This window comes from Eptesicus fuscus, chromosome 23, assembly GCF_027574615.1.
Source record: "Eptesicus fuscus isolate TK198812 chromosome 23, DD_ASM_mEF_20220401, whole genome shotgun sequence".
NCBI classification, from domain to species: Eukaryota; Metazoa; Chordata; class Mammalia; order Chiroptera; family Vespertilionidae; genus Eptesicus; species Eptesicus fuscus.
This window is the reverse complement of record NC_072495.1, coordinates 28,437,209-28,460,089: the sequence shown is the minus strand read 5'-3', so window position 1 is coordinate 28,460,089 and position 22,881 is coordinate 28,437,209. Positions and strand designations below refer to the sequence as shown.

The 22,881-nt window shown below is 61.9% G+C and overlaps 1 protein-coding gene across 1 annotated transcript in view; it reads right to left on the bottom strand.

Moving 5' to 3' along the window:
- The window catches only part of ADGRD1 (adhesion G protein-coupled receptor D1), a 37,793-nt gene extending 18,144 nt beyond the window's left edge, over positions 1-19,649 (bottom strand). Inside the window, exons 1-14 of the mRNA XM_054712379.1 lie at positions 19,237-19,649; positions 18,964-19,000; positions 14,694-14,777; positions 13,093-13,188; positions 10,221-10,343; positions 8,583-8,762; positions 7,666-7,920; positions 6,757-6,818; positions 6,103-6,258; positions 5,744-5,800; positions 4,976-5,093; positions 4,624-4,734; positions 3,936-4,011; positions 3,249-3,390 (exon numbers count right to left, since the gene is read on the bottom strand). Coding sequence (XP_054568354.1) covers positions 3,249-3,390; positions 3,936-4,011; positions 4,624-4,734; positions 4,976-5,093; positions 5,744-5,800; positions 6,103-6,258; positions 6,757-6,818; positions 7,666-7,920; positions 8,583-8,762; positions 10,221-10,343; positions 13,093-13,188; positions 14,694-14,777; positions 18,964-19,000; positions 19,237-19,305 — 1,566 coding nt within the window. The 5' untranslated portion in view covers positions 19,306-19,649. The remainder of the gene's footprint in view (positions 1-3,248; positions 3,391-3,935; positions 4,012-4,623; positions 4,735-4,975; positions 5,094-5,743; positions 5,801-6,102; positions 6,259-6,756; positions 6,819-7,665; positions 7,921-8,582; positions 8,763-10,220; positions 10,344-13,092; positions 13,189-14,693; positions 14,778-18,963; positions 19,001-19,236) is intronic.
- Positions 19,650-22,881: the final 3,232 nt, after the last annotated feature.

Below are 22,881 nucleotides of genomic sequence, written 5' to 3'. Positions count from 1 at the left end.
TATGTGGGCTATTTCGTTGTATTGACAACAAGCTTCAAAACCTCATATGTCAAATTTTCTGAAGGTGTTAACATCATAGATATTTTTACGCTTAAAAATGTCGAATTTTATGCCAAAAAAAGAGCATTTGCGGGAAGTTTTAATTCATTACTTTATTTTGAAGAAAAGTGCTGCTGAAAGTGATCGTAGACTTCGGGAAGCTTATGGTGAACATGCTCCATCTCAAGACACGTGTGAGCGCTGGTTTAAACGCTTTAAAAGGGATGATTTCGACGTGAAAGACAAAGAACGTCCAGGTCAACCGAAAAAGTTCAAAGACCAACAATGACCAGCATTATTGGATGAAGATGCGTGTCAAACCCAAAAACAACTCCCAGAAAGATTACACGTTGCTCAGCAAACAATTTCTGATTATTTACAAGCAATGGGAAAGATTTTAAAGGAAGGAAAATGGCTGCCACATCAACTGAACGAAAGACAAATGGAAAACCGAAAAGTCACCAGTAAAATGTTGCTTCAACGGCACGAAAGAAAGTCCTTTTTGCATCGAATTGTGACTGGCAATGAGTGAAAAGTGGATTTATTTTGAGAATCCCAAATGCACAGAATCACGGGTTGATCCAGGTCAACCATCACCATCGACTGCAAGGCCAAATCGCTTCGGAAAGAAGACAAAGCTCTGCATTTGGTGGGATCGGGAAGGTGTGGTGTATTGTGAGCTTCTCAAACCAGGTGAAACCGTTAGTACTGATTGATACCGACAACAAATAATCAATTTGAACCACGCTTTGATCGTAAAACGACCACAATGGGCCAGAAGACACGGCAAAGTAATTCTGCTTCACGATGACGCACCATCACACCCTTCAACACCAGGTACAGACACGTGAAAAGATCTTGCCCGGGAAGTATGAACCCACCCGCCGTGTTCACCAGACCGTGCTCCTTCAGATGACCACGTGTCCCGATCGATGGCACACGCACTGTCTGAGCGGCCCTTCAACACGGACCAAGAAGTGGAAAATGGGGTCTCTGAATGGTCTGCCTCAAAACAAGAAAAGTCCTATTGGGACGGAATCCACAAATGACCTGAAAGATGGGGGAATGTGTGGCCAGCGATGGACGTTACTTTGAATAAAGCACTTTTGATGTTTCTCTTGAAATTATCGTGTTTTCTTTGATTACAAAATCCGCATTATTAACCGGTATGCGGATTCACTTTAACCAGCTAAAAATGCGGATTAGCTATTAACTGGTTAAAAATGCGGATTTTGTAATCAAAGAAAACGCGATAATTTCAAGAGAAACATCAAAAGTGCTTTCTTCAAAGTAACGTCCATCGCTGGCCACACATTTCCCCCATCTGTCAGGTCATTGGTGGATTCCGTCCCAATAGAACTTTTCTTGTTTTGAGGCAGACCATTCAGAGACCCCATTTCCCACGTCTGCGTCCGTGTTGAAGTGCCGCTCAGACAGTGCGTGTGCCATCGATCGGGACACGTGGTCATCTGAAGGAGCACGGTCTGGTGAACACGGCGGGTGGGTTAATATATTAAAAAAAAAAAAAGCATCCAGGACCCGGGGGAGACGATGCCCCCGGCCCTGCCCAGGTCCTTCCTGAATGAGACGCTCCCCGGTTCCCTCCCAGCTCCGCGCGCCCACAGGCCCGACGTCCTTAACAAGGTCCGTTCCGCTTCCAAAAAGCACGGTCTTCCTCTGAGGCGGCCTCGCCTGCGGCTTTCAGGACCTTTGGAAGCCATTCCCCCCCCCCTCCCAGCAGCCCTGGCCCAGGTCACAGGGCCGAGGGAGCCGTGGGCACCCGCCCCCACCTCGTCCGCACCCGTCCCCACTCCTGAACGGCTCATTTGGGCTCTGCCTCTGGCGGGATGGGGACAGCCGTAGCGAGAGTTTAACCTTTAATCTTAAGGCACATTCTATGTTATCGGTGGTCGACAGCGTGAATGCCGTGTGTGCAGACGTGAATTAAACACACACACACACACACACACACACACACACACACACACACAGGGTCACGGAGCGGTCACGGGGTGGGGACCCGGCTTCCCCATTCTGTCCTGTGCACGGACCGATGCTCGGCCACCGTGCCAAGTGCCTGGCCGGCTATGCTGTGCCGGACGCCTGAAGGCAGTCCCCGGCGATGCTGAATGCAGACGGTAACGGAAAATCAGAACGAATGCTCGGGTGCGCCGGGCGAACGGTCGGGAACTCGGTCCTGCCTGGCGATGTCTAAGTTCAAAGCCATTTCAGACGAAAAGCCAAAACAATCAGTGCTCGGAGAGAGGCAGGGAGCGGGCGGCCGTCCGGGCTGGAGTCCGCCCACAGATTTATTCCGGTTGACGACGTTAAAAGCAAATGCGGATTAGCTGCCAGCCACGCGCCCGGAGGTATAATTTACAACCCGGCGGACGGGCGGCTTCCCCCGGCGCCCGGAGCTGCAGAGACACCGCGCACCGCGCACACCCTCGGCCGCAGGGCCAAGGGCCCCGGGCCAGACGCAGGTTCCCACGCTCACGGCACCAGCCTGGCCGCCGAGCCCCCTCGGACCTCGTCCACACCTTTCAGACTGGGATGCGAGGCGGTTCCAGGAGGGGTCCGCGGTTCCGGTTCCCGTGGCCCCCTCCCCGCTCCCCACCAGGGAAACGTCCACCTCGAACACACCTCGTCCCCGCCACAGCCTTCCTCGGCGGCTGCGTGCGCTCGGCCACAGACCTGCAGCGTCTCACGGCCACGTTACAAAAGCCCAACGCCAGCTCGGCCGGCGTGGCTCCGTGGTTGAGCATCGACCTATGAACCAAGAGGTCATGGTTCAATTCCAGGTTGTGGGCTCAGTCCCCAGTGTGGGGCAGCCGATCAATGACTCAGCAAAAAAAAAAAAAAAATCACCAGCATGAATCTGAAAAAACCAATACCGTGACCCAGGGGGGGGAAAAAAAGCATCAGCAGGACTCGCCAAAAATCAATAGAGTGACTCAGCAAAAAATCGCAAGCACGACTCAGCAAAAACCAATACCATGACTCAGCAAAAAAAAAAGCATCAGCACGACTCGCCAAAAATCATCAACGTAACCACTGGTCGCAGGCAGTTAGAACGGTTAATGCACTCTCCCCTAACGCGTTGGCAGGCCCAGACGCAGTGATTTCTCGGGCCTTACGCGGACGCCCCGACCCCTGCTCTATGCAACCAATCCAAGAACAGACACGAGGGCGGATCCGCCTCAACTCACCAGCTTGTGCCTGAGCCGGATGGTGGTCAGCGGGGAGCCCGAGAGGTTCTGGGAGAGCGTGGGCGGCGGCACCACCTCCAGGGAGATGAGGTAGCTGGCGGCCGACAGCGGGCAGCTCCCGTACGCCGCGGCCTCCGCGATCCTGGGCAGGACGGGACGGTCAGGACCTGGCCGGGCGGGGCGGGCGCGCAGCGAGAAGCCTGGCGTGTGGGGGCCGGGGATGGACGTTGGGTTTCCCACCGCCGGTGCCCGGCCCCGGCCAGGCTGGGCGCTGGACCCAGGGCGAGTCCTGCAGCTCCAACGGTACCGGCCAAAACCTGTCCCCTCGCCCGGCCGGCGGGGCTCAGGGCTGAGCGTCGCCCTAGGAACCAGGAGGTCCCAGTTCCATTCCCGGTCGGGGCACAGGCCCGGGTTGCAGGCTCCATCCCCAGTGGGGGCCGTGCAGGAGGCAGCCGGTCCATGATTCTCTCTCCTCATGGATGTTTCTCTCTCTCTCCCTCGCCCTTCCTCTCTGACATCAATAGAAATATTAAAAAATAAAAAAATAAAAAATCCCGTTAACTCACTGCGTGCTCACGGTGAGATCGGCACCGGCACCCTGGCCCACAGGAGGACACAGACACACACGGACACACAGACACACACGCACACACACGCACGCACACACACACATGCACACACGCTCACCGGGTGCGGTCCGGCCGGATGTTGCTCAGGTAACGGTGCATCGTGTGGTAGAGCAGCCCCACGATGGTGGTCCAGGCTGCGGAGGGAGGAGGCCGCCGCCGTCAGCATCCAGGGCGAGCGAGCGGGAGGAGCACGCAGCCCCGCCGGGCCCCTCCCCACACGCAGGCCCTCGCCCGAGAGCCCCGAGAGCCGGGGAGGAGCGAGCGAGGGCCCCTCCTGGGTCCTAACTCTCCCACCGCCACTGCCTCCCCGCCGCTCCTGAGCCACGGCCAGACCTGCAGACCCTGAGGCCCCGGGGGCCGCGCGGCCGGCACCAGCTGCCCCCCTGGGCGGTGGGCACGCAGTCGCTGTCTGCGCTCGGAGCATTGACAGCAACACGGCTCGCCCCGGGCCATCGCCCCGCTGTCCTTCCTGCCTGCAGCTGGGCCCGCCTCCCTCGCAGGGCACCCCGACTCCCTCCGCCAGCTGGGGGGCTGGGGGGCTGCCCGGGGGCCCTCCTGAGTTCCTGGGGACCCTTCAGGGATGTAGTGAACAGTCCACGTCCGGTTCCCAGGCTGGAGGCCGGGACTTGGACTCAGGTAATGAGGCAGCTTCCCGGGACTCCCCAGGGTGCACCTCGAGCTCCCAGGACAGAGCGGCTCCCGGGGAGACCGGGGTGCACCCCCCACCCCGGGGCCCAGGCACCCACCGTGGCTGGTGAAGGCCTCCTGGGGGATCTCGATGTAGCTGTGGCCCTGGGCCGGGAAGCGGTAGTGGGAGGAGTTCAAGGCCGTGGGCAGGAGCTTGGCCACGGAGAACTCTGCGGGGGGAGGGGGGGCGGTCAGCGCCTCCGGGCAGGGCCGGGGGACCCACCTGCTCGGGCCTTCTGTAGCAGAACACGCTCTGGGGGTGCAATCCCCGTTACAGAGCAAGGACCTGACACCCTGGGAGTCTCGGGAAGGAGTCACAGCCACGCGGCTCACGTGTCCATCCCGCCACGCGTGGGGCACTCCTCCCGCATCTCCGCCCGCCCGTCCCGCCCCCACCGCCGCCCCAGGCACCTGCCACGGAGGAGGAGCCGGCGATGGCGACCTGCGGCTCGCTGGCCTGCAGGTTGGAGGAGATGTGGCTCATGACCACGTCCACGGTCTCGATCAGGCCCAGCACCACGGCGTTGTCCTGGCAACGACAGGGGGGAGCTGCGGCATCGACCCCGCTCAGAACCTCGGGACCGATGCCCCGGACGCCCCAAATCAAGTCACACGCGTGCTCTGCGGACGTGGGCCCAAGGGAGGGAACACCAGAGCCGCCGGGCCTGAGGCTCACGGTGGCCCACGTGCTGGGCGAGCGTCAGAGGGAGCCCTGCGCCTGCACAGCGTCCACGCCGCCTGGCGGGGGGGGGGGGGGGCACGCAGAGGGGCGGGGAACCTGGGGCTGTGCCTTTTTTCCTTATTTTTGTTCTGTGAGTCCTCACCCAGGTTTTTAGAGAGAGCGGAAGGGAGGGGGAGGGGAGGGGGAGAAGGAGGGGGAGGGGAGGGGGAGGGGAGGGGAGGGGGAGGGAGAGGGGGAGGGGAGGGGGAGGAGGAGGAGAGGGAGAGACTGGCACATCGATGGAGGCCCCGGCCAGGACCCAAGGTCAAGCCCGCCACCGAGGGCCGTGCCCCTTCACCGGAGTCGAACCCGGGGCCCTTCGGTCCGCAGGCCGACGCTCTGTCCACTGAGCCACCCGGCCAGGGCGAGGCATCGTCCTCACGGGCGCGTCGGGCCGTCCTCACGGGAAGACAGAGGCCCGGGGCCGCGGGGCCGTGAGGGCCGGGCTGTCCGCTCACCTCGGACACGGACGTCCAGCTGGGCAGCAGCACCTCCCCCACCGTCTTCAGGAAAGTCTGGGACAGAAGGACCCGCTCAGCAGCCGCCTCAGCCAGGGGCCGGGGCCGGGGCTGGGCCGGCGATGGCATCCACTGCCCTCCCCCTGCCCGGCCCCGCGGAGCCGTCAGCCCTGCTGCTGGGGACACGCCGAGACCCAGGCTTCGCTGTCCGTCAGCGGGCCCAGCGTGCTGAGCTGTGCCGGCCGACCCGGCCCTGGCAGCCGCCCCCTCCCCCTCCCCCTCCCCCCGTTCCCCCTCCTTCCCCCCTCCCGCCCCTCGTCCCCCCCCCATCTCCCTGGGCCCCGGAGCCCAGGCCTCACCTCCGTGAGGTTCCGCGCGGTGTCCGCGGACAGGGCCCTGGCGGGCAGGCTGAGCGACAGGTTCTGGAGGGAACTCAGGACGACGCCCGGGCTCGGGGAGCGCCCCCTCTGCTCCGTCAGGCGGGTGATGACGGGGCGGTAGGCGTTGGGGGGCACCTGAGAGAGAGAACCCGCCTCAGTGGCTCGGCATCGACCCGGGAACCAGGAGGTCAGGGTTCGATTCCCGGAACCTGCGGGTTCAGCCCCCACCAGCGGGGGGCGAGCAGGAGGCAGCCGGTCCGTGGTTCTCTCTCATCATTGGTGTCTCTCTCTCTCCCTCTGCCTTCCGCTCTGAAACCAACAAAACTATTTTTAAAAAAAGCCAGACCGACGGTTTCGGTGTGAATGGCCCTGCCCTCCAGCGGGGTTCAGGGGAAGCCGAGTCTGAGGCCGCTGCGCCCCCCCAAGCCCCCGGTGCCCCCCCCCCCCCGGGCCGTCCTGCCTCTGAATCCCTCGCCCGGAGGCGGCAGCCACCAGCAGAGCGCCGTCTCCCGTGACCTCAGCTCCCAGCTCAGCCCCCACCGGCTTCCCCGCCACCTGCTACGTCGCCCAGGCCCCGCGCTGCCCAGGTCGCGGCCAGAGACCCAACAGGAGGGACCGTGGACGTCTGCTCACCAGGGTGCTGGCCGGGGGCGTCGCGAGGAGGCTCGGGGGTGTGGACAGCCAGACGTGCCTCCCTGGGGACACACGGAGGGCGGTGAGGACTCCAGGGCGCGGGGGGAGTGATGGATGGGGGGGGAGGGGGGGAGGGAGGAGCTGCCTGGGGTCTGGACGCGTCGCCCAGGCCACCCCGTGTCTGTCCCAGGTGTGTCCTCAGCGGCTTTCCGGCACCTTCCCCGCCAATCGCCGTGGAAAAGGTGCTTTTGTACACGGACACGCTCACGTGAAGAACAGCCCCGGCCGGTGCGGCTCAGTGGGCAGAGCGCCGGCCTGCGGGCTGAAGGGTCCCGGGTTCGATTCCCGGTCGGGGCACAGGCCCGGGATGTGGGCTCGCTCCCCAGTAGGGGGCGTGCAGGAGGCGGCTGGTCCGTGATTCTCTCTCATCATGGATGTTTCTCTCCCTCCCTTCCTCTCTGAGATCAATAAAAATATATTTAAAATAATAAATAAATAAATAAATAACCACTAGAAGGAGACGTCACTCGCGGCCGATCCCGGGGACGAGCACCTTCCCTCCCGGACGGAGGCAGGGGGGCCCCAGAAAGCGGGGGCACGACCCTCCCGAACCCCGTCCTCCCCAAAGGTTCTGTTATGCTTTCTATTCAGGACTCCATTTGGGTAATTATAAATAGGGATAGGGTCAGGGGTCAGGGGTCAGGGTTAAGGTCAGGGTCAGGGTCATGCTCAGGGTCAGGGTTAGGGCCAATATTAGGGTCAGGGTCAGGTGTTAGAAGTTAGGGGTTAGGGTCAGGGTTATGCTCAGGGTCAGGGTCAAGGTCAGGGTCAGGGTGGGGAGACGAGGCACGCGGGGGAGGGGTGGATACTCAGGGGCCCCCCGCCCCGCCCCCCCCCGCCCGCACTGACCGACGGCCGCGGTGAAGTACATGGCGACCTCCTCGGGGGTCAGCGCCCGCTCCCAGATGACGAACTCGTCGAACGCCCCGTTCTCGTAGCGCCGGGCCTGGTCCTGCTCGGAGCCGAGGACCAGGCTGGCGCTGGGCTCCCCGTAGGCGGGAGACGCCTTCCCGCGGGCGTCCCAGGTGCTCAGGGAGCCGTTGACGTAGACCTTCAGGCCCTCCTCCGGCTTCCAGGTGAACAGGACGTGGGTCCAGTGGGGCCCTGCGGGCGGGGGCGCGGCCTGAGCGCGGGGACGGCGCCGGGCGGCCCTCTCCGGGGCGTAGGCGCGGCCCCTCTCCTCGGACGGTCCCCGACCCCCTGGCCCGTCCTCACGTCGCTCTGACCCCATCCCCAAGCCCCAGACGCAGTTCAGAGAGACCCCGCTCTCCTTTAAATTAAAATGAGATAACAGCCCGGCCGGCGTGGCTCCGGGGCTGAGCGTCGACCTAGGAACCAGGAGGTCAGGGTTCGATTCCCGGTCAGGGCACAGGCCCGGGGTGCGGGCTCCATCCCCAGTGGGGGGCGTGCAGGAGGCAGCCGGTCCGTGATTCTCTCTCATCATTGATGTTTCTCTCTCTCTCTTCCTCTCCCTTCCTCTCTGAAGTCAATAAAAATATATTAAAAAAAAACAAAACAAAACTCGATGCTCACTTTAAAATATTTAAAAAATATAATAAAAGAGAACCACGTGGGCCCCTCCACACCCACGTGCCTGAGCCGCACCTGCCCCTCCCCCTCCTCCCCGCCCCCGGCCCCCCCCCCCCGCACCCTCCCTCTGAGGAGGTCCCCCCAGCAGCCCTCTAAGGGCAGGGGTCCCCGACAGGCTCCCCAGCTCCCGTCGGGGAAGGACCCCCCGCAGCTCCCCCGGACGACGGCGCCCTCACCTGGCGGGCTGAAGGTGGCCTCCCACGTGCGGGAGCTGTCGGGCGTGTACAGCTCCACGGAGCCCCGGCCGCCGCTGGCGCAGACCTTGAACCCGTCGGAGATGACCTGCCCCCCGTAGGCCGAGGGCCGGGGCCGGGCCTGCTCCCCGTGTGTCTTCCAGAAGAAGGAAAAGGTGACCCCTGGGGAAGGCGGAGACGGCGGGGGCTTGATCTCCTTCCGCAGACGGCGCGTCCGCATCCAACGCCGGGAACACGGGCAAAGGCAACCGGGGATGCTCACTGAGCACCGGGCGCTTCCCCAAGGGTTGTCGGTGAATCCCCTCCTCCTGACCGTTACAGGAAGCCCATTACACAGATGGAGAAACCGAGGCCACGGGCCCGAGGTCGCTCAACTGGCGAGGGCCAGTTTGGCTCCAGTGGATAGAGCGTCGGCCCGCGGACTGAAGGGTCCCGGGTCCGATTGCCGGTCGAGGGCGCGTCCCTCAGCTGCAGGCTCGAGCCCTGGCCCTGGTCGGGGTGTGTGCAGGAGGCAGCCGACGGATGTGTCTCTCTCCCATCGATGCTTCTCTCTCTCTCCCTCCCTCCCTCGCTCCCCTCCACTCTCTCTAGGAAAACCCAGCAACCCACGGGGAAGATACCCTCGGGGGAGGGCTCGCACACACAGAACCGTGCCCCGCAATGTGGCCACCCCGACGGACGGGACTTGGGGGGCTGCTTGGGGGCCGCTGGGCTGTCCCAGGACCGGGCCATTTCCGGGGCCCGCAGTCCGCTCCCTGCGAAGGCGGCGGGCTGAGCCCCAAAGATGGGGTCCCCCCAGCCTCTCCTTCCGGCTCCGAGGGGGCGGCCGCCGGGCCCAGGATCCGCCCGCGCCCCTGACGGGCGTCTCCGACGGCAGGAGCCGCCGCCGCCGCCGCCCAGGGAGACGGCTCGTTGCGAAACGCTGGTTACGAAACGGGTCCCCGGGGGAGGCGTGGAGTCCATTTTCCCCAAACACGTTGCCGCGTTTAAGAATGCGTTTTGGCCCTGCCCGGTGTGGCTCTGTGGATGGAGCATCAGCCTGCGGACTGAAGGGTCCCGGGTTCGATTCCGGTCGGGGGGCACCAGCCTGGGTTGCGGGCTCGATCCCCGGGGGGGGGTGGGGGGCGTGCAGGAGGCAGCTGATCAGCGATTCTCTCTCATCATGGATGTTTCTGTCTCTCCCTTTCCCTTCCTCTCTGAAATCAATAAAAATATTTTAAAAAAGAAAAAAGTGTTTTGTTGAATCCTGTCTTTCTGCCCAGGAAGGAAAACAAAGCCTTCCGCTTGGCTGTGCGAGGAGGTGCGCGGAGGCCGGCGTGTCACTGAGTCCATTTCACCCACAGACCGCGGCTCTGAACCCCGGACCGGCTCCCAGTTAAATACCCATTCCGCCCCGGCCGGTGGGGCTCAGTGGATAGAGCGTCGGCCTGCAGACGGCAGGGTCCCGGGTTCGATTCCCGGTCAGGGCACAGGCCCGGGTTGTGGGCTCGATCCCCAGCGGGGGGCGTGCAGGAGGCAGCCGGTCCGTGATTCTCTCTCATCCTGGATGTTTCTCTCCCCCTCTCCCTTCCTCTCTGAAACCAATAAAAACGGGTTAAAGACAAACTCACACGCGCTCACCTTCGGGGCCGCACTGGGCGGGGCTGCTGAGGCAGGAGGCCTTGTAGCGCCCGTGGAGGAGCAGCGAGACGCCCTTCTGCTCCCGCAGGTAGATACCCTTGCTCACCTTGCCCTCCACGAGGTCTGGGGAGGAGGGACCGGCCGTCAGGAGCGTCCCGAGGCCGGAACGCCGGAGACGCACCCGACGGACGGACGGACGGACGGACGGCCCACCTACACGCCCGGCACCCGTTCGTGTTTATCATGAAACTAGAGGCCCCGAGCACCGATTCCCGCACCCGGGGGGTCCCTCGGCCCGGCCTGCGCCCTCTCGCAATCCGGGACCCCTCGGGGGATGTCAGAGAGCTGGTTTCGGCCCGATCCCCGCGGGCCAGGCCGAGGGACCCCACGGGTGCACAAATCCGTGCACCGGGCCTCTAGTGCGCAGATAAGATCTCTGGTTAATCTCTTCCCGCCCTCCGCCCTCCCCCCTCCGCCCTCCCCCCTCCCTCCTCCCCCTCCCCCCCAGATTCAGCAGTCTGTTCCATGCCTGTGCACTGAGTGTCTGCCCCTGGTGGTCAGTGCGCGTCATAGCTACCGGTCGAACGGTTGAATGGTCGCTTAGTCCAGTGGTCGGCAAACTGCGGCTTGCGAGCCACATGCGGCTCTTTGGCCCCTGGAGTGTTTAGCAAAGGCCAGCTCAGGAGGACCCTGATTAAGTTAATAACCATGTACCTGCCTATATAGTTTAAGTTTAAAAAATGTGGCTCTCCAAAGAAATTTCAATCGTTGTCCTGTTGATAGTTGGTTCTGTTGGCTAATGAGTTTGCCGACCACTGCCTGAGGCTGTTATATACATACATGTCTCTCCAAGTATGTATTGCTACGGGATATTCGTATCAGCCTTAGTTCATATTTCGGGATTAATCATTCAATTATCAACAGTCTATAAGCTGATGTGAATAGTCAATAATAAATTTATATCCACTGCCCGGCTGGCGTGGCTCAGGGGTTGAGCGTCCACCTAGGAACCAGGAGGTCACAGTTCAATTCCGGGTCAGGGCACAGGCCCGGGTTGTGGGCTCGATGCCCAGTAGGGGGGCGTGCAGGAGGCAGCCGGTCGGTGATTCTCTCTCATCATGGGTGTTTCTCTCTCTCTCCTTCTCCCTTCCTCTCTGACATCAATAAAAATATAAAACACACACACACACAAACAAAAAGCAATGACAACAGCTAACACAACAATAGCCTGTTAAGTCTTTCCTTTAAAAGACTGGGGTGAATGAATCAAAATTATACTTTTTTTTTTTTTTGTCACATCGGCCAAAAAACTCTATTTTGGGGCCTGCCGCTGATTCTCGTCCTCAGTCCGTGTGTGCCATGCGATGGAGAAGGCTGCACACCGCTGGCTGGCAGAGCTGATAAGCGAGGGCTGTAAAAGCCGGGAGCAATCAGGCAGGGACAGTTCACGGGGTCAAAGTCGCCTCGACACCTCCCCGGCCCGAGGGGACAGCGGGCGGGGAGCCCTCCGCCGGGCCGGCCGTGGGAAAGGTTGATTCTGAAGCCAAACACCCACCAGCTGGACGTGCAGTGGTGATGCGTTAAAGAGAGGTCAGCCCTGGCCGGTGTGGCTCAGTGGATAGAGCGTCAGCCTGTGGACTGAGGGGTCCCGGGTTCGATTCCCGGTCAGGGCACAGGCCCGGGTTGGGGGCTCCATCCCCAGTAGTGGGGCGTGCAGGAGGCAGCCGATCCATGATTCTCTCTCATCATCGATGTTTCTCTCTCTCTCTCCCTTCCTCTCTGACATCAATAAAAAGGAGGGGGAAGAAAGACTGTTAAGTCTTTCCTTTAAAAACAAAAAAGGGGGGGGGGGCCCTAACCGGTGTGTCTCAGTGGATAGAGCGTCGGCCTGCGGACTAAAAGGTCCCGGGTTCGATTCCGGTCAAGGGCATGTACCTTGGTTGCAGGCACATCCCCAACAGGGGGTGTGCAGGAGGCAGCTGGTCGATGTTTCTAACTCTCTATCCCTCTCCCTTCCTCTCTGTAAAAAAATCAATAATATATATTTTTTTAAAAAAGGGGGAGATCAGAGTGCGGCCCCCAGGTTATGGGGCCGACGTCCCGGCGGGCTGGCCACCCCCCCTCGCTCTGCGCTGCGCGGGGGAAGCGGGGAGCCGGGCCCTGGGAGTTATTAGAGGAGATAATTTCTCCATGACACCAGCGGGTGTGTGTGTTTTATAACACAGTCTCTAATGATTAAAAAAAATTCCAGCAACAGATAAGATAACCGTTTCCCCATGACACGGGCGGGTGTGTGCTGTATAAAATAGCTTCTAATGATTTTTTTTTTTTAATCCAGCTAAGAAAAGCGATGTTTAATGTCGTTAAGAGGCCCAGGGTTTTACGGGGCCGTTTAAAACCCCCTCCCTCCTCCCCAGCCCTGCGCACAAGCCCTTTAAGAATCCAAACAGCCTCTATTTTTAGAGCCTCCGTCCTGGGTCTGTTTTGTGCTGAAAAGGAGCAGACGGTTCGGGAGAGCCTGCCCTGTCCGGCGGGCGGGGCTCAGGGGGTCGGCCTCGACCTGTGAACCAGGGGGTCCCGGGTTCGATTCCCGGTCGGGGCACGTGCCCGGGTCGCCAGCTCATCCCCAGTGGGGGGCGTGCGGGAGGCAGCCGTCGATGGTTCTCTCTCATCATGGATGTTTCTCTCTCTCTCCCTCCCCCTTCCTCTCTGCAATCTGTAAAAACACATTTTTTTAAAAAAACACACAAAAACCCCGGTCTTCTCCTTTCCTGGGCATCGGCGCGCTCGCTTGCTCGCTGTGACAGAGAGAATTCACACGGAACCTTCACACCGGGGTGCGCCCGGCGGAGGGGACGGGGGGCGTGCTCACCTACGGTCGCGGAGGCATTTGAGTAGGCAGAGTCATTGGTGGGCACAAAGGTAGCGTTATGGGAAGGGGGCACGGTGAGGTTGCGTGCTCGCCATGCTGGGTGGACAACAAAAGAAAGAAAGCACACGGATGAGTGACACGGATGAGTGACACGGAACCAACACGGCACATCTCTCAGCGGCACCGCGGGCGGCGGGGCGCTCCCCTGGCCCCGGGCGCCCTCTCGGACCTCCCGCCCACCTCTCGCCGGGCAGCCACACGACGGCTCACGCTCGGTGGCCCGGCGGGCCCCAGAGCGCCATGGCCACGTGATCTGACCACAGGATCTGGCCACGGGATCTGGCCACGGAACCTGGCCACACACTTTGGTCCCTGTGAGCTGGCTCCACGCCCACCTGGGCATTCCGTTGAGAGATATGACCAGAGCTCGCCACGGGAGGATGGACGGCGGTGATGTCACAGGGACGGGTGGGACAGAGACACGGCATGGAGACAGGGACGTGATATGGAGACACGTGCACACACGACAGAGGACGTGATATGGAGACACGTGCACACACGAGCCACGGAGACCAAAGCCGGCCGTCCACGGAGGTTTCCCCGCAGCCGGGAGCCCGGCTCGGCCTGGAGCCATAAGCCACGGGCACGGCCCAGGCCTGCAGGGAGCCCTCCATCGTCCGCGTGGCTCGGGGCAAAGGTCAACACACTGAGCCTGTTGTGGGGACGGAGGCGCCGGCAGCCACGGCGCCGTCACAGAACGCTGTGTCCGAGGGGCGCCCTCTCACAGGCAGGGTTTCATGGAGGAGAGTTTTCCAAACACCGAAAGGGGCCGATGGAGTCCGGCCGGCGTGGCTCCGTGGCTGCGCGTCGACCTATGAACCTGGAGGTCACGGTTCGATTCCCGGTCGGGACACAGGCCCGGGTTGCGGGCTCGATCCCCAGAGGGGGGCGTGCAGGAGGCAGCCGGTCCGTGATCCTCTCTCCTCATGGATGTTTCTCTCTCTCTCTCCCTCTCCCTTCCTCTCTGGAATCAATAAAAACATTTTAAAAAAATAAAATAAAAGTTCTGATTAGACTAGAAAAAAAAAAAAAAAACACCGCTCAGGAATGTCTGGGGCGTCGGCTCCTGGCAAAGGTCAGAATCGGGTCAGAAAGAGCCGCTCTCCGTGCCCGCGGGTGCGTCCGAGCGTGGCCCGTGGCGGTGCCCGTCGACCTCTGAACCGGGAGGTCGCAGCTCACTTTCGGAAGGGCGGCGCCCGATGCGGGGAGCCGCTGACGGGCAGGTGGGGGCACCTGGGCTGAGGGAGACCGTGCCGCGATCACGCGAGCCGTCCGGGGGGCACAGCCCTCGGGGCGTCCCAGCTGGGCCCCTCGGAGGGAGTCCCGCCTGCCGCTTCCCCCTCCGGACGCAGCCTCCGACCCAGGCCGCCGGGGAGGCGCGTGTGGGAATGCGCTGAGCCAGCGCCGACCCCGACCACAGACCCCCCTGCTATCGAGCCCGCTGCTCGGGAAGAGCGACGAGCGGGGGCGGCCACGCGTCCCGGCGGCCACGCACATGCTGTTCCCGTGCCCTCCCCGGGGCCCCCGCCACCCGCCTGTACCTCCAGCCGTTTCCTGCAGCTCATGGATCCCGTCCACGTGCTCCAGGGGCCAGTAGTGGGAGGCGGTGAGCAAGACCTTGAACCCTGGCAACAAAGGACACGGGGTCAGCGCCGCGCTGGGGGTACATTCAACGCTCTTTCTTGCTTTTTATTATTATTATTATTATTATTTTAAAAATATATACATTTTATTGATTTTTACAGAGAGGAAGGGAGAGGGATAGAGGGTCAGAAACATCGATGAGAGAGAAACATCGATCAGCTGCCTCCTGCACGCCCCCCACTGGGGATGTGCCCGCAACCAAGGTACATGCCCTTGACTGGAATCGAACCCGGGACCCTTGAGTCCGCAGGCCGACGCTCTGTCCACTGAGCCACACCGGTTAGGGCAGTGGTCGGCAAACTCATTAGTCAACAGAGCCAAATATCAACAGGACAACGATTGACATTTCTTTGGAGAGCCAAATTTTTTAAATGTAAACTTCTTCTAACGCCACTTCTTCAACACAGACTCGCCCAGGCCGTGGTATTTTGTGAAAGAGCCACACTCCAGGGGCCAAAGAGCCGCATGTGGCTCGAGAGCCGCAGTTTGCCGGCCACTGGGTTAGGGCTATTTTTAATATATTTTTATTTGTTTCAGAGAGGAAGGGAGAGGGAGAGAGAGAGATAGAAACATCAGTGATGAGAGAGAATCCTGGACCGGCTGCCTCCTGCACGCCCCCCACTGGGGATCGAGCCCGCCACCCGGGCCTGTGCCCTTGACCGGGAATTGAACCCTGACCTCCTGGTTCCTAGGTCGATGCTCAACCACGGAGCCACGGCTGGGCGAGTTGCTTTTCTCTCACCTTCCTGCTGAGCGTGGGGACAGTTGCCTGAGGGGCCGCCCCGTCCAGGCCCACACTCGGCTGAGGTCCCCGCTCTGATCCCCTCTCGGGCCGGCTCTCTGGGCCGCTCCCCAGAAGTGCAGGGCCGGCCCGATGACTAAACGCTAATCCGACGCCCCAACGCCTGCCAGGTCCCAGCGCGGAGGATTCATAGAGTGACCCTTGTGCTCGTGCCTGCAGTAAACGTTTTGAAAGCGGAGATAATGGGATCATTATTTTCGGACGATGTGTGCTTCATAACCAAAATGAAGGAAAAAAAACAGAAAACCATTACAAATAAGAAAAGAATTTAGCGAGTGAGAAACGGTTACAAACAATGAAAGAATGCAGTGAGGAGGCGGACGCAGATTTCCTCTGCGGCCTCGGCGGCTCCCTGGGCCCCAGCAGCCACGCCGGGCACCACGGCCACGGCCACGGCCACGGCAGGCACGCGCTCAGGTGCGATTGCGTCCAGCAGGGAGAACACACGCACGGCCCGGCCCGTGGCTCCGTGGTTGAGCCTCAATCCATGAACCAGGAGGTCACGGATCGATTCCGGGTCAGGGCACAGGCCTGGGTTGTGGGCTGGATCCCCACCAGTGGGAGGCGTGCAGGAGGCAGCCGATCCCTGATTCTCTCTCCTCATGGATGTTTCTCTCTCTCTCCCCCTCTCCATTCTTCTCTCTGAAATAAATGTTAAAAATATATATATATTTTTAAAAGAAAAATAGCCCTAGCTGGTTTGGCTCGGTGGATAGAGCGTCGGCCTGTGGACTGAAGGGTCCCGGGTTCGATTCCAGTCAAGGGCATGTACCTTGGTTGCGGGCACATCCCCAGTAGGGAGGTGTGCAGGAGGCAGCTGATGGATGTTTCTCTCTCATCGATGTTTCTCACTCTCTATCCCTCTCCCTTCCTCTCTGTAAAAAATCAATAAAATATATTAAAAAAAAAAAAGAAATGCAAGTTGCTTTTTAATCCACGAGAAGGTGCTGCCCTGGCCGGTGAGGCTCCGCGGACAGAGCGTCGGCCCTGAAGGGTCCTGGGTTCGATTCCAGCCGAGGGCAGGGACCGCGGAGGAGGCTCCTCCCCGGAGTCTCTCTCAGGCCAACGCTTCCCTCTCTGTCTCTCCCCCCCCCCGCCCCCGCCCCCCCCACTCTCTCTCTAAAAAGAAAATGAAAAGTAAATAAACGAGTGGAAATGAGGTCCTGGGTGAGGCTTAGCAAATAAACCGCACACGCACCGCCGTCCTCCGTCCACGCCGCCCCCGGCCTAGCACCTGGCGTCCTCGCCGCGGGGGACACGGCCGGCGTGTTGCTCAGCTCCTCGGGGACGGAGGGGCGGCGAGAGCAGCTGGTGCCCCCGGAGGCCCCTCCTCGCCGGGGCCCGTGTTCCCGTCCGTCCGGCCGCAGACAAAGGGCCGGGAAGGGAGGGCCGTGTCCACGGAGAACCACCGGCCCCGGCTCTCCAGGGCCCGCGCTGTGCCGGCAGGAACCGGGGCCTGCGGCCAGAAGGGGCCCCGGGCAGCCACGGCCGGGACCACTGTCTCCCACGCGCCCGACCGCGCCAGCTCAGCCCCAGCCCACACCCCGCGTCCGAGGGGCTGCGCCGACCGCCCCGCCCCCCCCGCCGTGCGGCTCCGTGGGCACCTGCTGTGATGTGAGATGCCGCGTGGGGTCTGCCTGCCGTCTCCCCTCAGCTGCCGCAGCGGCGGGAACAGAAGCGCCATCTCTGCCCCGCGAGGCCCGAGAGGAGGCCAGCTCCGCAGAGAACAGGCCTGAGGGCCAGGCACGCGTGTGGAGGCATGTGGACATGTGTGGGCATGTGTGGAGGAGTGTGGGTGCAGGTGGACATGCCTGGAGGCATGTGGATGTGTGTGGGTGGAGGCACATGGGCATGTGTGGATCCATGGGGATGCGTGTATATGTGTATGTGGAGGCATGTGGACACATTGGATATGCCTGGAAGCATGTGGACACGTGTGGAGGTGTGTGGACACGTGTGGACGGTCTCTGCCCCGCTTCCCAGCCGCGACTGAACTAGAACTCGAGGAGGACAGACAGGTGGCCACGCCCCCCCCACACACCGATAAGTCGGGGCGATAAGTCGGGGCGTGACCCCCGGCCAGAACGTCCGCGCTCTGCCTGCGTCACCGCCCGGAGGATGGAGTCCCGCCGGCTCTGACTCACCCCAGGCCCCGCGCCCGCCCCGCCCACCGGCTCCGTCCACGGACCGGCTCAGCCCCGGGGCAGGACCCGGCGTGCGGGCTGTGCCCACGGCCCGTGGCTGGTCAGAGAGGTCGCCCCCTGAGGTGGCGGGGGGCTGCCTCCCAGGCTGTGGGGACTCTCGGTGAGGTTCCTCCCCACCACGCACGCCGGCCAGGGAGCAAACGGGGCAGCGGCCGCACGCCCACCCCGCGCTCACGCGTGCCTCCGTCGTGCGCGGGTGGGCCCACCTTCCGGGGAAGCTGCTTGCCTCTGTCCACCAGCACCCCGAAAAGCCTCGTCCTACAGCGTCCAGGCCCAGGACTCTCACAGCAAAGGACTGGGGGGGGGGAGGGGGCGCCCTGGCCGGTGTGGCTCAGTGGATAGAGCGTCGGCCTGTGGACTGAAGGGTCCCGGGTCCAATTCCGGTCCAGGGCACAGGCCCGGGTTGTGGGCTCGATCCCCAGTGGGGGGGCGTGCAGGAGGCAGCCGATCCATGATTCTCTCTCTCCCTCTCCCTTCCTCTCTGAAATCAGTAAAAATATATATATTTTTAAAAAGGATGGGGTGGGGGGCCCGCCTGGGGCAGGGGTTCCTCCCGCTGCTCGCCATCTCCGTGGGGCCGCAGGCGCCAAGCGCCGGGACCCAGGACGGCGGCAGAGGGCAGGGCCGAGGCTCTGAGTCCCCGAGCCGATCCGCACCAGACACACGTCGTGCGAGACAGACAGACAGACGACCTGCGCGGCCCGAGGACGCTCGTTTCCTTCGACACAAGAGCGGGCGGCTCGGGCCACGGAGGCCGGGCCTCGAGGACGAGAACCGCGACCAGGCCCTGCCAGTGCGGCTCAGTGGGTAGAGCGTCGGGCCTGTGGACCGAAGGGTCCCGGGTTCGATTCCGGTCAAGGGCACGTCCCTGGGTTGCAGGCTCCTCCCCGGCCCGGGCCCTGCAGGAGGCAGCTGATCGGTGTGTCTCTCTCACATCGATGTGTCTCTCTGTCTCTCCCTCTCTCTTCCACTCGCTCTGAAAATCCGTGGGAAAAGACCCTCGGGGGAGGATGAACAACAAAAAGAACGGCGACCAGGAGGGCCACGTCCAGCAGGCGGCTGGCTGGACCCGGGCCGCCCCGACCTCCTCACAGACAGACAGACAGACAGACAGCCGGCGCCCCGAGGCCCGAGAGGCAGGGCGAGCAGGGAGCTCCTTACCTGGATGGGCCTGCAAGCTGGACAGGGCCGGGCGCACCTGCACACAGAAACTCAGCGTCAGACGCAGGCCGCCGTGGAGCCGGCCCATCCCCTCGCCCGGTCCCCACAGAGCCGGCCCATCGCAGCACCCGGTCCCCACGGAGCCGGCCCATCGCAGCACCCGGTCCCCACAGAGCCGGCCCATCGCAGCACCCGGTCCCCACAGAGCCGGCCCATCCCAGCACCCGGGTCCTCACGGAGCCGGCCCATCCCCACGCCCACCTGGGACGCTACCTGGAAACTGCAGCAAAGTATCAGCAGCCAGGAGGGCCAGCGGGGACGCGGACGCGGCGGCTCCCTCATGGCGCCCCGCTCCCCCCGCGTCCCTGGGAGAGGGACGTTGTCCCGGGTTCTTGGAAGAGGAGACGGAACCCGCTTCTGTGCTGCGTGGGGAGCCGCGAGGGTCGGCGCGTGGTCTTCCGTCTGCGGACCTGAGCGTCTCCGGGATGGACACCGCGGCGCAGAGACGGGCGCGGCGGGCGGGGATGGCGAGGAGCCGCTCCAGACGCTCCAGACAGGAGAGGTCGGGGCTGAGGGCAGGCGCCCAGCCTCGAGGGAGGGAGCCCCGGCCGGCGCTCGGCGGCTCAGCCCGCAGCCTGCATGCCTCCGTCCAGGTTGGAGCCGACGGGTCCTCCTCCCGGACGGACGGACGGCGGGAACGGACCGAGGACCACGGGGCACTTTCTCCCCCGCCCGCCGGGTCCTCCGGGTCTGACCTCGATGGGTGGAGGGAGGCCGTGGTGTCAGGCTGCGCCTCAAACTTTGTTCTGGGCCGGCCTCTATTTATACCCCGGCTGCCCGTCCCTCCTGGGTCCTAGCTCCAGTCCGCTCCGTGGACGCTGGGCTCCGTGGACGCTGGGCGGGAGGCAGAGCCAACAGCCGGGGCTGCCTTTGTATCTGCCCCCATCGCTGTGAATATTAATAAGTCGGGGGGAGGCACGCCATGCCATAACCTCTCTGCCCCAACAAAGGGAGAAGGTGCTATCGGGGTGCAAAGGGAGAGAGGCCCCGCCCCCTGCCCCCCACAGGAGGCCCCCCACCCCAGCGCTCTCCTTAACCCTTCGGGGGTGAGTGGACGCCGTGGGGCTGTCTCCAGGGGACACTGTGTGGCTGCAGCCGACCCCAGGCCCCCCCCCCCCCACGTGCTTCACAGCCAGACCCCAGCCCGCCAGCGTCTCCGTTGACTTAGGATGAAAGGGTAGCTGAGCGTCGACCTGTGAACCAGGAGGTCAGGGTTCGATTCCCGGTCAGGGCACAGGCCCGGGTTGTGGGCTCCATCCCCAGTGTGGGGCGTGCAGGAGGCAGCCGGTCCATGATTCTCTCTCATCACGGATGTTTCTCTCCCTCTCTCTCCCTCTCCCTTCCTCTCGGAAATCAATAAAAATGCCTTTTTTGTAAAAGATGAGCTGAAACCGGTGTGGCTCAGTGGATAGAGCGTCGGCCTGCAGACTGAGGGGTCCCGGGTTCGATTCCGGTCAAGGGGCATGTACCTTGGTTGCGGGCACATCCCTGGTGGGGCGTGTGCAGGAGGCAGCTGATGGATGTTTCTCTCTCATCGATGTTTCTAACTCTCTATCCCTCTCTCTTCCTCTCTATAAAAAATCAATAAAATATATTTTTAAAAATTAAAAAAAAAAAAGATGGAAGGGTATCCAATCTAGTCCAAGACACACACACACACACACACACGGTTAGTCACGGCTCTCGCCTGCCCTGTGATGTAACTCACACCCGCCTCCCTGTACCAGCCCCTACGCTGACCTGCTGTGTGTCCTGAGGCAAGTTACTGCACCTCTCTGTTTCCCACTGCCTCTGTGGCCTGCGGTCCCCCAGGCGGGGCGTGGAAACAACGTCTCTCTCCATAAGTGCCGGCCAGCGTCTGCTAAGCCGCACCACCACTCAGTAAACGTCCCCGACGATGGTGGTTACACGCCGGAGATAACAGCTCGAATGCTCGGTCTCCCTGGGCCTGACTTCAGATGGGCATGGAGTCCCGCGCCCGAGGGGCCTGCCCTCCGAAAGGGGACAGGGACGGACTTCGGTCCCGGCCGTGTGCCCGGGGGGGGGGGGGGGGGGGGCTGCAGCCCCGGCCCGTGATCCAGGCCCCGCGCCGCCCGCGCGGCTGCCAGGAACCAGACCAGCTCCTGGAACTGTGATCTCCGCCCGTGAGAACCGGGGACTCCGATGACAGGCAGGGCCCAGCGCAACGACCTTTACCCGCCGCCCGGGCGGGCGCGAGGCACCTCGGGGGAAATCTAATTTACAGCCTTTATCTTTGCGGTTCATCGGTTCCCTTCCCGGCCGCCAGGCCCTGCCGCGGGGGAGGAAAGGGAGCGTTGGGCTCAGGGAGGGCCCGACACTGATTTTTTTCTGGGTTCAGATGTTGACGAAAGAGGAATGAAACGGACCGCCCCCCACGTGGGCCTCGCCCGTGCCGACCCTGAACGAAGCCGGCGGGTTCCTCTTTTCACACCCACGTTATTAACCGGCACCGGGGGGTCCCCACTCCGGGGGGTAATAAAAACCGATCTGAGCAGAGGAAGGGGCGCCCCCCCCCCCCCCCCGCCCCTCACCCCCGGCATCCACAGGCGAGCGCTTGGCTCATTCCTACCCGGACCTTCCTCACTTCCTGCTTGGACGAGCCGACCAGCCCACCTTCGTTTATTTTATCTTTTTTAAAAAACAAAATCGCCGAAACCGGTGTGGCTCAGTGGATGGAGCGTCGGCCTGCGGACTGAAAGGTCCCGGGTTCGATTCCGGTCAAGGGCATGTACCTTGGTTGCGGGCACATCCCCAGTGGGGGGTGTGCAGGAGGCAGCTGATTGGTGTTTCTCTCTCATCGATGTTTCTAACTCTCTATCCCTCTCCCTCCTTCTCTGTAAAAAATCAAAAAAATATATATATTTAAAAACAAAAACAAAGAAGAGCTCACTCCAGGCCGGCGTGGCTCCGTGGTTGAGCATCGGCCTAGGAACCAGGAGGTCAGGGTTCGATTCCCGGTCAGGGCACAGGCCCGGGTTGTGGGCTCCATCCCCAGTGTGGGGCGTGCAGGAGGCAGCCGGTCCATGATGCTCTCTCATCGTTGATGTTTCTTTCTCTCTCCCTTCCTACCTGAAACCAATAAAAATGTATTAAAAAGTCACTGAATCTCACCCTCGGAAGAGGTGAATGTTATGGCATGTGAATTTACGTCTCAATTAAAAAGGAAGAGACACTTTGTCAGACGAACACTCACTGGAGGAATCTGTCCCCGGAGGCAGCGCCGGAGACTCGCGCAGGCGCTCCAGGCAGAACGCGGACACGCGGGAGGAACGGGGTGCACTGGAAGGGATCAATACACCCCCCCCCAAAAAAAAAAAAAGAAAGGAAGGAAGAGACCCAGAAATGGCTACCACTCGGGCCGATAGAAATGACCCTTCTTCTCATTTTTAGTTGCTATAAAAATCCGCAGGTGTGGCTCAGTGGATAGAGCGTGGGCCTGCGAACTGAAAGGTCCCGGGTTCGATTCCGGTCAAGGGCACAGGCCCGGGTTGCGGGCTCCATCCAGTGTGGGCCGACCACTGGGACAGGGGCTTAATCACAAGGAACAACAACAGCCTGTAATTATTGGAATCGAGAGTCTAACCCAGTGGTAGGCAAACTCATTAGTCAACAGAGTGGCAAACCGCGGCTCTTGAGCCGCGTGTGGCTCGCGAGCCGCAGCTTGCCGACCACTGAAGAGCCATCCCCTTGGCAACCCCTCAGGACGACCGTGGAAGAGCCGTTACCGAGAGACGGGGACTCAGCTAATAATAAGACAAGATGGAACCAGGACAAATCCTGAGATAATCCAAAAGCAGAAAAAAAAAAAAAAAAGGGCTAAAGAGCACAGAGCACAGA